This window comes from Mytilus trossulus, chromosome 3 (assembly GCF_036588685.1).
Source record: "Mytilus trossulus isolate FHL-02 chromosome 3, PNRI_Mtr1.1.1.hap1, whole genome shotgun sequence".
Taxonomy (NCBI): Eukaryota; Metazoa; Mollusca; class Bivalvia; order Mytilida; family Mytilidae; genus Mytilus; species Mytilus trossulus.
This window is the reverse complement of record NC_086375.1, coordinates 86670529-86688785: the sequence shown is the minus strand read 5'-3', so window position 1 is coordinate 86688785 and position 18257 is coordinate 86670529. Positions and strand designations below refer to the sequence as shown.

The following is an 18257-nucleotide window of genomic DNA, read 5'->3' as shown; positions in this document are numbered from 1 at the left end:
TTGACCTGATAAACAATTTTTTTCCCTGTTAGATTTGCTCTAAATGTTTTGGTTTTTGAGTTATAAGCCCAAAACTGCATTTTACCCCTATGTTCTATTTTTAGCCATGGCGGCCATCTTGGTTGGTTGGCCGGGTCACGTCACACATTTTTTAAACTAGATACCCCAATGATGATTGCGGCCAATTTTGTTTAAATTTGGCCTGGTAGTTTCAGAGAAGAAGATTTTTGTAAAAGATTACTAAGATTTACGAAAAATGGTTAAAAATTGACTATAAAGGGCAATAACTCCTAAAGGGATCAACTGACCACTTTGATTATGTTGACTTATTTGTAGATCTTACTTTGCTGAACATTATTGTTGTTAACAGTTTATCTCTATCTATAATAATATTCAAGATAATAACCAAAAACAGCAAAATTTCCCTAAAATTACCAATTCAGGGGCAGCAACCCAACAACAGGTTGTCTGATTCATCTGAAAATTTCAGGGCAGATAGATCTTGACCTGATGAACATTTTTACCCCATGTCAGATTTGCTCTAAATGCTTTGGTTTTTGAGTTATAAGCCAAAAACTGCATTTTACCCCTATGTTCTATTTTTAGCCGTGGCGGCCATCTTGGTTGGTTGGCGGGGTCACGCCACACAATTTTTAAACTAAATACCCCAATGATGATTATGGCTAAGTTTGGATTAATTTGGCCCAGAAGTTTCAGAGGAGAAGATTTTTGTAAAAGTTAACGACGACGGACGCAGGACTACGGACGACGCTGGTAGCCGGACGCCAAGTGATGAGAAAAGCTCACTTGGCCCTTCGGGCCAGGTGAGCTAAAAAGTGGGAACTCTAGAGCTGTTGTTAAAAAGACAAACCTGAGAATTTCATCTTCACATTCTTCTAACTTTTTCTTTCCACTGGCAATACTTTTCACAAGCTGATCTTTCTGTTCTTCTAACTCAGCTCTTTCTTTCTTTACAACAATACCCAACATTTGGGCCTCAAGACCTGATTAATTAATAAAATATGTTTTCAAAATGCATAGGATAGCTCAGTTTTTATAAAAATGTTACTTTTAGAAATTTCATGATTTCATTACCTAAATCTTAAAATTAGCATTGCTGTGATTAAGAAAATGTAGTTAAGAAATACTGGTAGCAGCTGCAACTGCTCATACATTATATTTTCAAATATTTTCAAGAAAAAAACCCAGATATGAAACATTAACATCAACATCTTATTCTTGTTTTCACAACATATGTAAATTAACCTCTTAAAGTTTTTACAAATCTTACCCTGCTCCTTGACAGCAAAGTTTACAATGGTTGTCTTGGTAGAGATTTCAGGTGTGTAATGTGGGTTACTAAGTTTTGTTGTTATGTAAAACTTGAATTCAGGATTATACTCTATCTCCTTGTCTCCCAACCTAATCATGTAAGCACCACCTAAAACAAGAATAAGTATTTAAGGCAAACTGACAAGCAATAATATTATATGTCTAATATAAGAAGGATGATGCAAAAACATTAAACATCTAAGCTATAGACTTCACATTGCATTTAAAATTTCTAAAATTAGAATATATTTGTAGAATAATAAATTCTTTGAATTTTGAAGGATTTTGAAGGTTTGTGCCCCTTCAGATCAAAAGTTCATGAACATGAAATAAAGGAAATAAAATAATCAAAGAAATGAAGAAGGGAAATGGATACAAAATCAGAGCAAATTTTAAAACTAAACTTAAAATACATGTATGCAGAGTTTGGTAGTGTTTCACTAATTCTCCATCATGATGGAACAGCTTAAAAGGAGGCACAAGAATGAAACATTTCAAAGTGATATATTCTCATCCAATCAAACTGTTATATATGTATACAGACTGAAACTCCATCTGAATCCTATAAAACTAGAGGCTCTAAAGAGCCTGTGTCGCTCACCTTGGTCTATGTGCATATTAAACAAAGGACACAAATGGATTCATGACAAAATTGTATTTTGGTGATGGTGATGTGTTTGAAGTTCTTACTTTACTGAACGATTTTGCTTCTTACAATTATATCTATCATGAACTTTGCCCATTAGTAACAGAGAACTATATTTGGTAAAAATTTACATAAATTTACCAAATTAATGAAAATTGTTAAAAATTGACTATAAAGGGCAATAACTCCTTAAGGGGTCAATTGACCATTTAGGTCATGTTGACTTATTTGTAGATCTTACTTTGCTGAACATTATTGCTGTTTACAGTTTATCGCTATCTATAATAGTATTCAAGATAACCAAAAACGGCAAAATTTCTTTAAAAATTACCAATTGGAGGGCAGCAACCCAACAACCAGTTGTCCAATTCATCTGAAAAATTCAGGGCAGATAGATATTGACTTGATTAACAATTTAATTTCTTGTCAGATTTGCTCTAGATGCTTTGGTTTCATAGTTATAAGCAAAAAACTGCATTTTACCCCTATGTTCTATTTTTAGCCGTGGCGGCCATCTTGGTTGAATGGCCAGGTCATCGGACACATTTTTCAAACTAGATACCCCAAAGATGATTGTGGCCTAGTAGTTTCAGTGGAGATTTTGTAAAAGATTACTTAGATTTATGAAAAATGGTTAAAGATTGACTATAAAGGGCAATAACTCCTAAAGGGGTCAACTGACCATTTTGGTCATGTTGACTTATTTGTAGATCTTACTTTGCTGAACATTATTGCTGTTTACAATTTATCTCTATCTATAATAATATTCAAGATAATAACCAAAAACAGCAAAATTTCCTCAAAATTACCAATTCAGGGGCAACCCAACAACCGATTGACCGATTCATCTGAAAATTTTAGGGCAGATAGATCTTGACCTGATAAACATTTTTATCCCATGTCAGATTTCCTCAAAATGCTTTGGTTTTTGAGTTATAAGCCAAAAACTGCATTTTACCCCTTTGTTCTATTTTTAGCCGTGGCGGCCATCTTGGTTGGTTGACCAGGTCACGCCACACATTTTTTAAACTAGATACCCCAAAGATGATTGTGGCCAAGTTTGGATTAATTTGGCCAAGTAGTTTCAGAGGAGAAGATTTTTGTAAAAGATTACTTTAATTAACGAAAAATGGTTAAAAATTGACTATAAAGGGCAATAACTCCTAAACGGGTCAACTGACCATTTTGGTAATGTTGACTTATTTGTAGATCTTACTTTGCTGAACATTATTGCTGTTTACAGTTTATCTCTAACTATAATAATATTCAAGATAATAACCAAAAACAGCAAAATTTCTTCAAAATTACCAATTCAGGGGCAGCAACCCAACAACCGATTGATCGATTCATCTGAAAATTTCAGGGCAGATAGATCTTGACCTGATAAACATTTTTACCCCATGTCAGATTTGCTCTAAATGCTTTGGTTTTTGAGTTATAAGCCAAAAACTGCATTTTACCCCTATGTTCTATTTTTAGCCGTGGCGGCCATCTTGGTTGGTTGACCAGGTCACGCCACACATTTTTTAAACTAGATACCCCAATGATGATTGTGGCCAAGTTTGGTTTGATTTGGCCCAGTAGTTTCAGAGGAGAAGATTTTTGTAAAAGTTAACGACGACGGACGACGACGGACGACAGACGCCAAGTGATGAGAAAAGCTCACTTGGCCCTTCGGGCCAGGTGAGCTAATAAAGCTGGCCAACAAGTCAACAAAATGTAATGTCTACATGCAACTGTATAACCGTTTTAATTTTGACCACGATATCTTACCTATTTTAATCAATGATTTATTGAGGATAGGATCCAATGAAGGGTCCAGTTTTTCCTGTACGTTTTGTAACAACACAGGCAGACCAAATTGTATAGCTGATTCCATAGTCCTCATGTAGTCAGACTGTTGTAAATCTACTACCTTCAAACCCTGCAAAATATATCAGTTTACAATAAACAAAATTGTTATAAAAAGTAAGTTATGCCAAAATACATACTTAACAGCACCTACGGATAACTATAGAAAAAAAACACCTACGGATAACTATAGAAAAAAAACTAACTCATAAATTGAAATTTCTACAAGCAAGAATTCATTTCCTTTTTTTTTCATTATTTCTCATTGAAATGGTGTTTTTTCAGGTGTTGTTATCTTAGAAATTTTCAAAGGACATAGTTCAAGCAGCTGGATACTAGCATATCACAAATATATAACCAATAGATTAATTCTTTTTAATGCACTAGACATCCGGCTTGTCCTGATGGTATTTCTAATACAAACCAGCAATGGCCAAAGGTTCAAACTCACAGTTGATAATGTGTGAAAACAAAATCGAGTTTTTATTGGAATCATCCTAAACTACAGATCCACAATGACAGGCCCTATATTACTTGTTGTTACAATTACATAACTTTATCTTTTATAACTTACTCTGGATGACTCCATGCTCTTAATCCACTTAATGGCCTGTCCCTGGGGATCAACCATGAGGGGCCATCTACTTGCTGATGTTACAATTACACCATTTTCTGTAGAAAAGCTGTCATTAGGTAATCCTTGAATGTTCCATTCTCGTACACTGGTAGGTTTGGCCATAAACTCACAGAAGTCAAATGATGGATCTGTTGGGATGCCTAGTTTAACAATCTAAAAAAAACATTCAAAATTCTTACTGGATGTACAATCAAACAAGAATGTGTCTATAGAACACAAATGCCCCACTTGCACTATCATTTTCTTTGTTCAGTGGACCATGAAATTGGGGTAAAAACTCTTAATTGGAACAAAAATTAAAAATATCATATCATAGGGAACATGTGTACTAAGTTTAAAGTTTTTTGGACTTTGAATTCATACAAAAACTACCTTGACCAAAAATTTTATCTGAAAGGGGACAGACGAACAATGGACAGACAGACCAGAAACATAATGCCCTAGGTGGGGCATAAAAACAGAAACTTTAAATAGGAAGATGTAGATAATTAAGTTATCATTCTGCGTTATATCATGAATAGCAACAATTCTAAATACATTTGTTATGATGTATTTCCTTTAATTTGTAAACAAAGCCATGGTCTATATTCAAACAGAACATGGGGTGTGTACATGTGTTAGACATTACAACTGAATTTGCTGGAAGGAGCATAAAAATATTTGAAAACAGACTCAATGTTTAATTTATCTAACATATATCACAATGTGAAATTCTTCAGTTAAAAATATTATTGTTCCATATTTTTTGTTCCATATTTCTAACTGGTGCTCTATAATACATGCATCATGATGCCAGTTGTGAAAACTTTAAAACATGCCTAAGTAATGAATTTCAATCTAATATATTGCTGTTACATAAACTCTGAAACTATGTAAAATAAAATATATTTTCCTAACTTTTACTAGTTTTAAATATATCTTATATATATATATATAAATATATAACTAGAAATTGAAAGCCATCAACAAATAAATTCAGTTTAAAATAAGGGTGTTTCCTGTGACATTAAAAGTAAACATTAACCATAAGGATAATGTGATTTATAGAAATGGTTTCAAAGGATGTGATTTTTCATTATTTTGTCTGACAATAAAATAAATCAACATTGAGTGTGGCAGGTTTTTTTAAGACATCTTTTGAAATGAATCTCATTTTATTCAATTTCCAACAATTTAGAAGCAATATTTCTGCCTATATATCGCTAAATATTTAATGAAAGGGTGGTTTATTTGGTAATTTGGAAAACAAGTATATGTTTCTGCCAAATAAGTAAATAGATACTAAATATGAGGAATGCCTATTGACTAATTTGGAACATGTGAGTGGTTTTCTTTTTCTGTCAATACAATAGGACTGGATATAGAATATGACAGCTGTCTACTTGCTATTTTGAACATGAGAATGATTTTCTAACATTTTGTCAAGCAGTTTCTGCTTACATTACATATCTAGATATTGAATGATGATTCAGTTTCTTGACAATTTTCTAAATATTTTCTGATATTACTAAATAAAATATGTGATAGATGCTTCTAGACATATTTTCATGCTTTTGTGACAATACAATAGCTGGCTATTGGATGTGTGTGGTTTATGGACATTTGTCTAAGCATATTTGTTAACAAGTCTCTTACCTCCTGTAATAAAAAGAAAAAAACAAAGTTTTCCTTTAATTTTAATTCTTCAACTCTCTCAAAACCTTTAGCATAGTTATAGAACAAATTTAGGTATCAAATATCTTAATCACAAATTCAATGTGTAGAATAGTAGTCTGAAAAATGAAACATACTTAATATTTACTTCTACACAAATATTTCTAAAAACTTGTTCAAAAATTTAAATCTATATCAAATTTCTGTATCCATAACATAGGATACAATTTTTTTCAGCACTCATATGAAATATTCCTATGACACACATAAGTAAACATTAAAGGGTAGACAAACATGTTCTTCAACTATTTTTCAAGAATGGCCCTGTTAAGAACAGTTATCAATCTAAGACAAAAGGAACTAAATTCCCTAATGTGTAAATACCTCAGCCAACCATATCTTCTGAACCATCTGATCTCTGTACTCTGATAAGAATGGTCCCATATAGGACATAAAAGCTGCTGCAATAAGACAGTCTCCTGGTAAGAAACCCATTCTTAATTCTAATTGCTGAAAAATACATAAAACAGATTTTCATTAAAAAAAAACCTGTAAGCAGCATTTTTTTTTTATTGCATGGAAACAAGTGTGGACACAGATCAGTGTGGATAGTATGTATGTTACATGGAAATAAATACCTTGATTTAAAATTATTTTGAAGACTTTTTTTTAAATAATGTCTAGACAGTGTTACTTATCTTATTCCCAAACAAATATTTCTTACAGTTTTCCCAGATTGTCCTTACAACCTAACCTAACAGTTTTATCTAATTTTATTTTCCCAAGACAGTCCCCCACAAGTTTGCCCTGACAATCTCCCCATTACTATCTTACCTTAACAGTTTCCTCCCATCTGATTCTTTCCCCAGCCAGTCCCTCTACAAGTTTTCCAGCTCTATCTAACATCATCTCTGTATATTCAGCTTTACGTTTTAGTTCTTCCTTCTGTGCTAACTTCTCATCATATTCCTTCTTCAGCTGTGCCATTTTAGCCTCTACTTCAGCTAGTTTAGCTTTAGCTTCACTGAGAGCATCTTGTTTCTCCTTCAATTGACCTTGAGCAGCATGCAGTCTTTGTTTCTTTGGCTCCACTACCCTATAGATTCTGCCGTACACTTCCATAGCTCTGACCCACATACACAGGGATTTAGCAGCTGTTGAGACACGGCCAACCACTTCTGGTTGAAAGTCAGACTGAGTACAATATGTTCCAATCTTCTTCAGAATACGATCAGTAATATTATCCTTATCAAAGTTCATCAACTGTTTAATGAAATTCTGGTCACCTGCAAAAAAAAAAGTTTAACAAATTATGGTAAATGCTGCAATTTTTTTTATTTGTCTTAGATTAGTACAGAAAGGTATAACTACAAAATCTACTCATTTTTTCTTGACAATAAAGGTAGGAATACAAAGCATGAAGTATGTTAACAGGTGATTGCAGTCTTACCAAGTTGTTTCTTGGCCTCTAACCAGGTAGGCTCATTGCCCCTGAGGATCATGACAGCTTCCAACACTTTCTCTACTAGTCCAGGAGGTTTAGCATATGACTTGATTTCTGTCATATCTTTCTTGTTCAGTGATTCCAGAGCCTGTTTAGTATAAGATAGAACATCTCAATGTAGTAACATATAATTTTTTTACATTCTAAGAGTCTAATGAAAGTACCATAATTAAAACTGTTTTTTTCTTTCTAAGTATTAAGAATTCTATACTGGTCATTATACAATATTGCATACAATGCTTTTTTTCATTGTGATTGAATTTTATTTGAAAGTCATTAAGATCAAGGTTTTGCTAAAGTAATAACAGAAAATTATCGTTAAGAATTATCAATTAAAATAATGTCAAGGTCAGATAACCCTGTCAGAAAGACATACATGTGCACTAAACTAAGAACAGTTAACCTATTACTTTTTGTATATGAGAAACATATTAAACAGGTAATTTACCAATATAGCTTCCTGTAGAGCTGGCAAAGCTTCATCCAGATCATGTTGAGCTAAGTCAGCCATGTGTTGACATTTAACTTCTTCTTCACCAATTCTCTCACTCTTCTGTGCTACTGACTGTAAATAAATTAAAATAAAAACTTATCCCTGAAATACCTTGTCAGTTGATGATGGAAGTTTTGAACGACCTTGACTGACTATACAGTCATTGCATGGTCTGTCAGATATTTCACTTGTATACCAATCTATACTGGTATCCTGCTCAGAAACTATCAAAGGAGAATTAATATCAAGATATAGCTAATATGGGCTAACAACATGTTTATCAAGCAATCTAGATTGTAAAGTTTTTTTATGTAATGTGCTGACATTGTAAGTCTCTTATTTCAAAAATAATAAAACAAATATCTTAACACTCTTAACTATAAATTACATAATTCTACAATTTTTAAAATACCTTTTTGATATAGCCAATGATTTATTACCACTAAGCAATATTCCATCATTGCATTTACACTTTTTTTTCCATTGCATTTTTTAAATCATGGCTTTGTTTAACTCCCCCACCCCACCCTATCTATAACATAAGTTAGTCTACCTTTTGTTGCTCATCAGCATTCTGTTTCTGTTGTATATGTAATAGCTTTTTCCATCTCCCCCAACCCCTCCCTATCTGTAAGTTAGTCTACCTTCTGTTGCTCATCAGCATCTTGTTTCTGTTGTACAATGACAAGCTTTGTTTAACTCCCCCACTCCCTTCCTATCTATGAGTTTGTCTACCTTTTGTTGCTCATCAGCATCCCGTTTCTGTTGTACAATGACAAGCTTTGTTTAACTCCCCCACCCCCTCCATATCTATGAGTTTGTCTACCTTTTGTTGCTCATCAGCATCTTGTTTCTGTTGTACAATGACAAGCTTTGTTTAACTCCCCTCCCCCCTATCTATGAGTTTGTCTACCTTTTGTTGCTCATCAGCATCCCGTTTCTGTTGTACAATGACTAGCTTTGTTTAACTCCCCCACCCCCTTCCTATTTATAAGTTAGTCTACCTTTTGTTGCTCGTCAGCATCCCGTTTCTGTTGTACAATGACCACTAGATATTCATCACATTGTTTCTGGAACTGTACAACTTTAACCTTAGCTTCCTCTAACTCTACAGTCATGTTCTTTACTTTCTCTCTTGTTTCATCAATCTTACTCAATCCATTGCGTAGCTTGTTTGCTTGGTCTCCTAATTCCTTCTTCTTATCATTTAGAAGTCTACAAAGAGAAAATTGTATAGTACAGCCATTCTTAATCACTATATAGTCATAATAGTCTGACTTGAACTTATCTTAAACCTACATTAGTTTTAAAAGTTCTACTACTTAGGTTTTATTTTAAACAACCCATTGTGTATCCAGGTTATGACTAACATTTTACAAAACAGAGGATAATTCTGTCAACCTCCATTATGATTTTGTAGCAAGATTTTAGTTATATATGGAAATTTATACTAAATAAAGGCAACAGTTGTATACCGCTGTTCCAAAGTCATAAATCGATTGTGAGAGAGACATCATAAGGTTTGGACAATCTTATTTCTGATTTTCTACTCCTGAAATCCTGAAATATATATCTGGTACCGTATATCAACCAAAGTTGTTTATGTGATTCATAAAGGATACTAAATGACATCAGATGTCAAGAACACAAACAAATCATTACAAGTCTAACCCAAATACAGCCAAACTGTTTATGGCCAGCTGTATTAATTAGATCAATCCTCATTTGACTATCTATAATTTTGAGTTAATTGTCACTACAACATACTTTTTATAACCACTGACAAGTTCTAGGTAGTTAGTAGGTGTAACATAGTTGTGTCGTTTCATTTCTATCAACATCTTTCTGGAGAATTCTGACACTGATTTGTGCATAGTAGAGAACATCTGGGCCAAACAAGGTTTCAACTTATCCTAAAATAGATATTATAATGTTATAAATCAGCACTAATCACATTCATCTTGTAAAAAATATATATAACCTCAAACTAAATTAATGATTTGATGATGACAATAAACTATAATGCTTTTTAGAAAAAATGACAAAAAGAAGCATACTTTTTCAAACATTTTAAAAATGCAATACCATTGCAACATGCAACAATGAGTGCATAAACCATTGCACTCCGAAAGACTCATAAATAACAAACATGCATCGGCTTTTATATATATTTTCCTGAATGTTTTGAGGGTTTCCATTCAACATAAGTTGTCCAATGTGCTTCTTAGACAGTACAAAAGATAAACTCTCCTACAGATAAGTGTATTACATAAGTCTGTTTTTAAAACATCACAAGGAAAGTAATGCTTACATTTTTACCTTTTCTTGTATGATATATTAAGCTTGATTCTTGACAGGTTTGGAACATGAATCGTGTGCTATTTAAACATAACTTGGATTGTGCACTACCCTACCCACGAACTCCAAACCCTTCTGGACTGTAATCATTAATCAGAGGCTCATTTATAAATAAAACAGGACCATGTCACTTCTATACAGGTAAAAAGGTACAATGTAAACTTTTAATGGAAAAAAGAATACACCCCTCTACTGAAATAAACCCCACCCCTTAACCCAATCTATTGCTTGTTTTTATATGGTTTTAATTCAAAATTTGTGCTTCATTCATGCATTTAAAAATGTCATGCAACATTAATAACAACTTATTATTAACAATTATAATTTGAATATTATTCAGAAGTAGAAGTTTTAAGAACAATATTAATTCAGAGGAAGATATTTGACTGACAGCTTAGATTATGACAGTAGATTTACTGAAGAATTTGAAGTTTACTTCAGTAAAATATTTGTTAATGACAGAAGAATAGGTGTTTCTTTGGTTAATTGAGTCACAAAACTATCATGCTAATCATATTCTTCACATATAATCTTAAGAATATCAGAACTAAGTATATTTTTTGACAATTTTATCATTAATCCATTGTATGAGTACTTGTTAATTGGGGAAAACGCAAAAAATAAAATGTACTTGGTAAACATGGAATACTTGATAAACACTGGTTATATTGGAATCAAATACATTGTAGGAATATAATTTCTCTCACTACATAATACAACAATCTGCATATATGTTTATATCTTTAAGTTATTTTTATTTAAAAATGGTTTAAAACTAATATACTTTTGCAGGAGAGATCTGTAAATAAAACACTTATTACAGCATATGAATGTTATACACTGAAGGTATCAACAGCTATAATCCTGAAACTGAAAACAACATTACATTGGTGTACGTAGTTATGTAGTGGAAATTCACTTTTATCAAATTACACAGGTTTTATTTTCACTCTTTAATAATTGTTTTGTTTTGACATTGATTTGCTTATTAAAGATAAGGCTTGAACTTTACCTTGCAACCAACAAATACTCTTAGTAAATTAAGTATATAGGTTGACTATGAATTTTATATAGTCCAGAAATAAGAAAAAAATGGTAGTTTTATTTTCATATCCCACATTTAACCATTGAAAAGATGTAAAGATGGCTGGAAGAACCTGTGTAATATGTAAAAGAGAGACAGGAGGCTATAACATTATTATATATATAGAAAGGCCCAAGCCATGACAGTTGTGATTGCTGCTTCATATAAACACATCCTTATCCTGCTGGTTAATGCTCTTGAATAGAAACTTTTTGTCAATATCAAATACGATTTCTTCATAAAATCTTTTGGAAAATCACAAATTATTTCACCAAAACTGTTACTGTTATTAGATTATAATAAAATACATGATAGCATGTTGTCAGTGCCTTCAAGAGTTCAGAATAAAGATGGTTTTAACAGCTTGGTAACAGTTTGCAGGAGATACATTATAGTCAAGCTGTGGTGGACAGACCCTGAAGCCATTTTGTTTTGTTTTGTTTTCACTAACGCTATGTGAACCTCACCTTCTTTTTCTGAAAATTCAAAATATATCTCAGACAATTATAAATATATTCTTTTATGGTATACATAATACTGATTAGATGAAGCTCTGGAACTTCAATAGTTTGATTTCTGGTTGAGTTATTATTTTCTCATGCAGTGTTAACTGTCTTTATCAGATTAAGAAATGTGTAATGTATCAATTTTCTCACCTTACTGGGCTGGTAAAGAAATGACAAAAGAACACACAATCATTTATTTTTTTATAATTATTATATTGTATTTTATTCAGTGTAGTTGTTGTATTTTATTAATCTGTTTACTTATTTATTCTTCTTATCCCTGAATCACTGAACTTACTTGTTCTTTATCCATTATTCAGTGAACTTATTAATCTTATTCCTAAATCAGTGAACTTACTAATTGTACTAATTTATCTTATTCATGATTCATAGTACTTATTGCATCTTATTCCTGATTCAGTGAACCCACTTATTGCAACTTATTCCTGATTCAGTGAACCTACTTATTGCAACTTATTCCTGATTCAGTGAACTTACTTATTGTATCTTATTCCTGATTCAGTGAATAAAATTGAGAATGGAAATGGGGAATGTGCCAAAAAGACAACAACCTGACCATAGAGCAGACAACAGCAGAAGGTGACCAACAGGTCTTCAATGCAACGAGAAATTCCAGCACCGGGAGGTGTCTACTACTTATTGCATCTTATTCCTGATTCAGTGAACTTACTTATTGTATCTTATTCCTGATTCAGTGTACTTATTGTATCTTATTCCTGATTCAGTGTACTTATTGCAACTTATTCCTGATTCAGTGTACTTATTGCAACTTATTCCTGATTCAGTGAACCTACTTATTGTATTTTATTCCTGATTCAGTGAACCTACTTATTGCAACTTATTCCTGATTCAGTGAATTTACTTATTGTATCTTATTCCTGATTCAGTGTACTTATTGTATCTTATTCCTGATTCAGTGTACTTATTGTATCTTATTCCTGATGTGATGTACTTATTGTATCTTATTCCTGATTCAGTGAACTGACTTATTGCATCTTATTCCTGATTCAGTGTACTTATTGTATCTTATTCCTGATTAAGAGTACTCATTTCATCTTATTCATGATTCAGTGAACTTAATGTACTTAATTGCTGATTCAGTGAACTAATCGTATTTAATGGCAAACAATACAGTTTTGATCCAATATTTAAATTTTGATGAAAATTTCCATGTGGGATATTTTTTACACGATTAAATCAAGTATGTAAATAATGTGCCTTCATATGCTACTTTTTGAGAAAAATGAGGTCAAATTTTCAGATAAATACTCAAAATTAGGAATTATGGCTGTATTTTTCTTTTTTAAAAGATCAACATTTTTGCTAAATTATTTGTAGTTTCTGTTTCATGCAGATTTATGCATTTTATTTTTACAAATAACTCATATTTATCAAATGTTCATGAATGTAGAACAAAATGTCAATTATTCCTGTACATTTATCAAAATTTAAAACATTGCACTATTTACGTTTTCATGAAAGTTGGTACAAATAATCTTCATACATAAGAAGTTACTTCCCCTCTTACTTTACCATATGAACTTATTTTATTTTATTCCTGAATCAGTGTACATATTCATAGTATTCCTGATTCAGTGTACATATTCATAGTATTCCTGAATCAGTGTACATATTCATAGTATTCCTTATTCAGTGTACTTACTTATTGTATCTAATTACTGAATCACTGAACTTATTGTATTTTATTCATGAATCAGTGTACTTTTTTAAAATGGAACATCACTTTTAATGTAATCTGCATTTGATCAATAGATCAGTGTTCTATTTCTAAGAAATTTGTCTTGTCTATGAATCCTAATATCCTGAGGATAAGATTATTGTAATTTATTCATTTATAAGATTATATTTTGTAACAACAGATTTATATTCTTTACTGACTATCTTTTTCAAAGTAGTGACAGTTATTTGATCCTAGTTATGTAAATGATAAATTTTCATATCATATTCAACATAATAACTGAAGTAGAAGCTTTAATTCAGCACAAAACCATGATTTCATTTCTTAAAAATTAGTTTTAATACATATCTAGATAGTTTAAATAAGAAAATCATAAATCTCTTTTACTTTCACCATGAAAAAACTAAGCTTTTGACACATGTCTTTCTTTATTCTAATATATTCCCATGTCCCTCTTTAATCTAACAAGTTTTAAGAAATATTTTGAAATTAATCCCTGCTCCATTCTTACCCATCTTCGTTTTTCTTCAGATTTTATTTGTTTCTTCTTTTGATTTAAATAAATGAGTTAAAAAACATAATGCTGATGTAAAATGGATTTAATAAGAATCTCACTAATATCTGCAGAAAAGGGAAATATCTCATCAGAACGTTTTCTTTCAATAGCAAATCCAAGCTGGTATGTTGTGCAAAGGTCACTCTGCAGTGCAATTCATCAGTACAATTATATGCACAGTTTAAATTTGTGGGAGAAAAAAATAGTTGGTGTGAATTGTCAAGATTATCATGTTGTGAAAAATACATTTTTTATAAGTTCAAAGTGCAGCTTGTTAAAATATCAATAATAGGATTTTGTTTCACAATAGGGATATTGTGCAATAAAAGGTTTTGTATTTGGAAAAATCAGGAATTACAAACATGTGCAAATAATTTTAAATACACTTTTATAAAATATATCATTTCATCATATGAAAGCTCAAAATCTTGCATAGTACAACCTTATCATACCATCTCATAACATGGAACACAAAAACACAATTGAAAAATACTGTTATGTGAAAAAATACTTTTTTTTTTAGAGAGGAACATTCTAATTTTCAATTTGAAAATACTAAAAATAAATGGAGAAAAAACGAATGAACATTTCAAAACAATTTATTAAGGGGTTCTTATCCTATTGATTACTTCAAAACCTACAATAAATGGTATAATAAGGTTTGACCTTGACCTATAGGTTAACCATACTGTTACCCTTACCTCATCATCACCTCCGATCTGAACTTCCATTAAATATTTATCTGCTACTTCCAGTAAAGCATCTGCTGGCCATTCACTGAACCAATCTATTGTTGTACAATTCACAAAGGCTGGGTACATACGAATACGGTTTCTATATAATAAAGATATTGCATTTATTTCAGGAGTTCAAGGCCCTTTCTACCTTATATTCTTATGATTTTCTACTTTTTTACTAAATAAAATATTCCTGATACAAGATATTCATGTCATTTTTATATTAACAAAAATGAAAATAAGTGGTTTAAAAATATATGTTGCCCATGGTCAAAGGTTTTCCAACAAGAATGGTACATATAATATAGCTGCCTCCAAAAAAAGTCTCTAACTAAAATCCAACGTTTCATACACATAAATATCTGGACTCATATCGGAGTTGCCTTCCTGAATTGTTCTTGTACTGAACTCATAAATATTGCCTACATGAATGGTTCTACAACTGGTCTCATAAATATTACCTACCTGATTGGTTTTCGAACTGGACTGATAAATATTGCCTACCTAAATGGTTCTACAACTGGACTCATAAATAAATAAAAAAATTGCCTACCTGAATGGTTCTCCAACTGGACTCATACACAGCACAACATGGAGGTTGGCTCGAACTCTATCGACCAAGTATGCAAATATGCTCTGAGGGCTTTCGTCAATACCTTCTTTCTTGGCCGAGTCAATCAGAGCATTTCGCACCTAGTATTCAAACACAAGATGCACAAAATTAATAATATAGCATGCATGTATTTGCCATGATAGCTATCCTCTGTACAACTTGCGTCTGATGCAATCACATGCTTTGTCCTTGCTTGGAAATTATGCAGGTGTAACAAGTGTTAGTATGCAAACATTCAAAAATAAAAAGCAATATTTAACCTTACAGATGTTTGCCTCACATTGGTATCTTTTTATATTTCATAATTCACAATTCTTTATCAGAGGTAAAGTATTTAAAATTTTGTACAGTAACCCTGATATGTCATTATTTTTCAAAATCTACATCCTAAATCCTAAATGTACTTTTGACAAATATTTCTAAATTCTTGCCATTTTTACAGACTTCCTTCAGTAAAAAAAACATTATTTTTTTTAGAAACATTCGTTCCAAACCAAAAAGTCTTGTATTCTAAAGTTTATATCTCAATAACAAGAAGCCATCTTTATATATCAAAAGTTTGGTGTTTACTCTCTTCCCCTTTAGAAACCTGCAGTTGTTTACAGCCTTATTCTTTGATCTCTGTTAAATAGTTAACTCACTGGCAAACATACCTCATTTAATTTTTATATTTATTGATGAACAAATTATTAGAGGCAAACATCCTTTATCTTAATTATCAAAAATGTATAAATAAATGAAAATTCTGTTTCTAGGTCATGCATAGATCTTTTAAAATTATATAATATATTTGATATATATATTTTTATAATTCTCATTAATATTAAAAAAAAAATTATTCATGTAACATTCTTTCTATTCAGTCAAACATGCATATTATTGTCTTTACTTATTTTGTCAATCTAAAGTTACATAACATTTAGAACAGATATGAAATATACAAATCATAATTAAAATAAAATCTTATCTGCAGCTATCATAACAAATAAGCATGTGTAATTAGTTATTAGTGTAAATTTCTCTAAGTTTCCAAGCAAGGACTGCATTTCTTTGGAGTACCAAAGTTCTCACTGACTGAGTTCTGAAAGTCTGTCCATATACAAAGTGCAATAACACATATATAAGCAAAACAAACATAAAATCATTGTTTTAAAATCTCAACAACAATGTTTCAAAATATCCTTCCAAAAATCTTCAATAAATAAATGGTTTATTTTTTATTTTATTTCAGATCTGAGGTAAGTTAGTACAAGTGCAGAGAACCCAAAACCAACATATGGACAAACTTTCAGATTTGTTTATTCTTTCCACTCAAACCAGGTGCTCACTCCACATATTTGTGCATCTTACATTGAAACAAAGTGTTTTCCAATATTCATAGAGTTCAATTTATACACAAACTTTCAATTTCATATAAATAATAAAAGAAAAGAGTTAAATCTTAAAAGATTTATTATACATTTTTTGTTAAGAACTTAAAAATATTAACAATTAAAATATAATGAAATATCTATAAATACTTTGGAATACCTTTTGTTTTTTATGTAAATAGTCTGTTTATTACATTGATGATAACAATTTACACCAAGACAAAACACAAGTTGTACGAAACAAAACATATTGCGTAAAACATAACCCAATGTGTTGAAACTGTACAGATCATAATGGAGAGAGAAAAGTTATCTCCCTTTTAATAAATAAAACCCAATAACTGTCAAACATAACCTAGAAGTCACAATGCTTATTATAAATAATAATAAATAAATGATCTGTACAGAATCAAAACTTCACAAAAGTACATCCAAATACAAATATATGTGTAAAACATGAGGCCATTCATAGGGAACCGAAGAATCTTGGCATCCTTTTGAAGATAGCACAAACATGATATAAGTGTTGTTCTCATTTAAATTTCAGCTCCTGTTTAAAACATTCAATTGTTTCTAAAAGAGTATTTCAAATGAGCTAAAATAAGACTAGGAGAAAAATCAGTTGGGTAATTCTCTATGACCTCATGTTTTAATTTTCTATTAATAAATAATGAACTCAATTGACCTTTACCCAAAGTGTATAGAATTCAATTGATAAAAAAAAAAAATCTAAAATAAAAAAATGTCATTCTTTATGCCCCTCTAATAACCCTGTTTGACTCTCTCTTTGAAAATGGTAGCAGAAAGAATGTGTGTTAAACCATAAGCTTATCCTTGGGTTGAATTTCATGAGGACTGGTTAAACTAGAGCAAAAGTTATTCAGATATAACTGGTTCTATGAATAGAATGTCTACCCCTGACCTGAAAGGTCACCAACATACCTCCTCAAACTCATCAGCCTTATAGAGGTTAGGAACCTCTCCACTACTAAGGATGTTGTTGACATCCTCTAAGAATCCTTCCTCTACCACTTGAGTGTCATTAAAGATAAATACAGTTGCTTTGTTGTCAACTCCAGCCTGCCAGTATAGTCTCTTCAGATCTGTAATAGTGAAAATATGTTAGGAAACTCTCTAAAATATAAATACCACTCATTTCCTCTAACTAGATATCCTAATTCCCTTCATTAGGTGTTC

General features: G+C 31.4%; 1 protein-coding gene across 6 annotated transcripts in view; it reads right to left on the bottom strand.

The window, feature by feature from the left end:
- LOC134712723 (dynein axonemal heavy chain 2-like) overlaps positions 1 to 18257 on the bottom strand; it is an 80436-nt gene that overhangs the window by 14272 nt on the left and 47907 nt on the right. For all 6 annotated transcript variants that reach the window (XM_063574552.1, XM_063574557.1, XM_063574556.1 and 3 more), the window contains 13 exons: positions 18003 to 18163; positions 15631 to 15770; positions 15042 to 15174; positions 9884 to 10029; positions 9121 to 9331; positions 8072 to 8188; positions 7570 to 7711; positions 6954 to 7405; positions 6504 to 6629; positions 4404 to 4619; positions 3752 to 3902; positions 1292 to 1441; positions 872 to 1004 (listed from right to left, as the gene is read on the bottom strand). In XM_063574552.1, the coding sequence (XP_063430622.1) occupies positions 872 to 1004; positions 1292 to 1441; positions 3752 to 3902; positions 4404 to 4619; positions 6504 to 6629; positions 6954 to 7405; positions 7570 to 7711; positions 8072 to 8188; positions 9121 to 9331; positions 9884 to 10029; positions 15042 to 15174; positions 15631 to 15770; positions 18003 to 18163 (2278 nt within the window). The remainder of the gene's footprint in view (positions 1 to 871; positions 1005 to 1291; positions 1442 to 3751; positions 3903 to 4403; positions 4620 to 6503; positions 6630 to 6953; positions 7406 to 7569; positions 7712 to 8071; positions 8189 to 9120; positions 9332 to 9883; positions 10030 to 15041; positions 15175 to 15630; positions 15771 to 18002; positions 18164 to 18257) is intronic.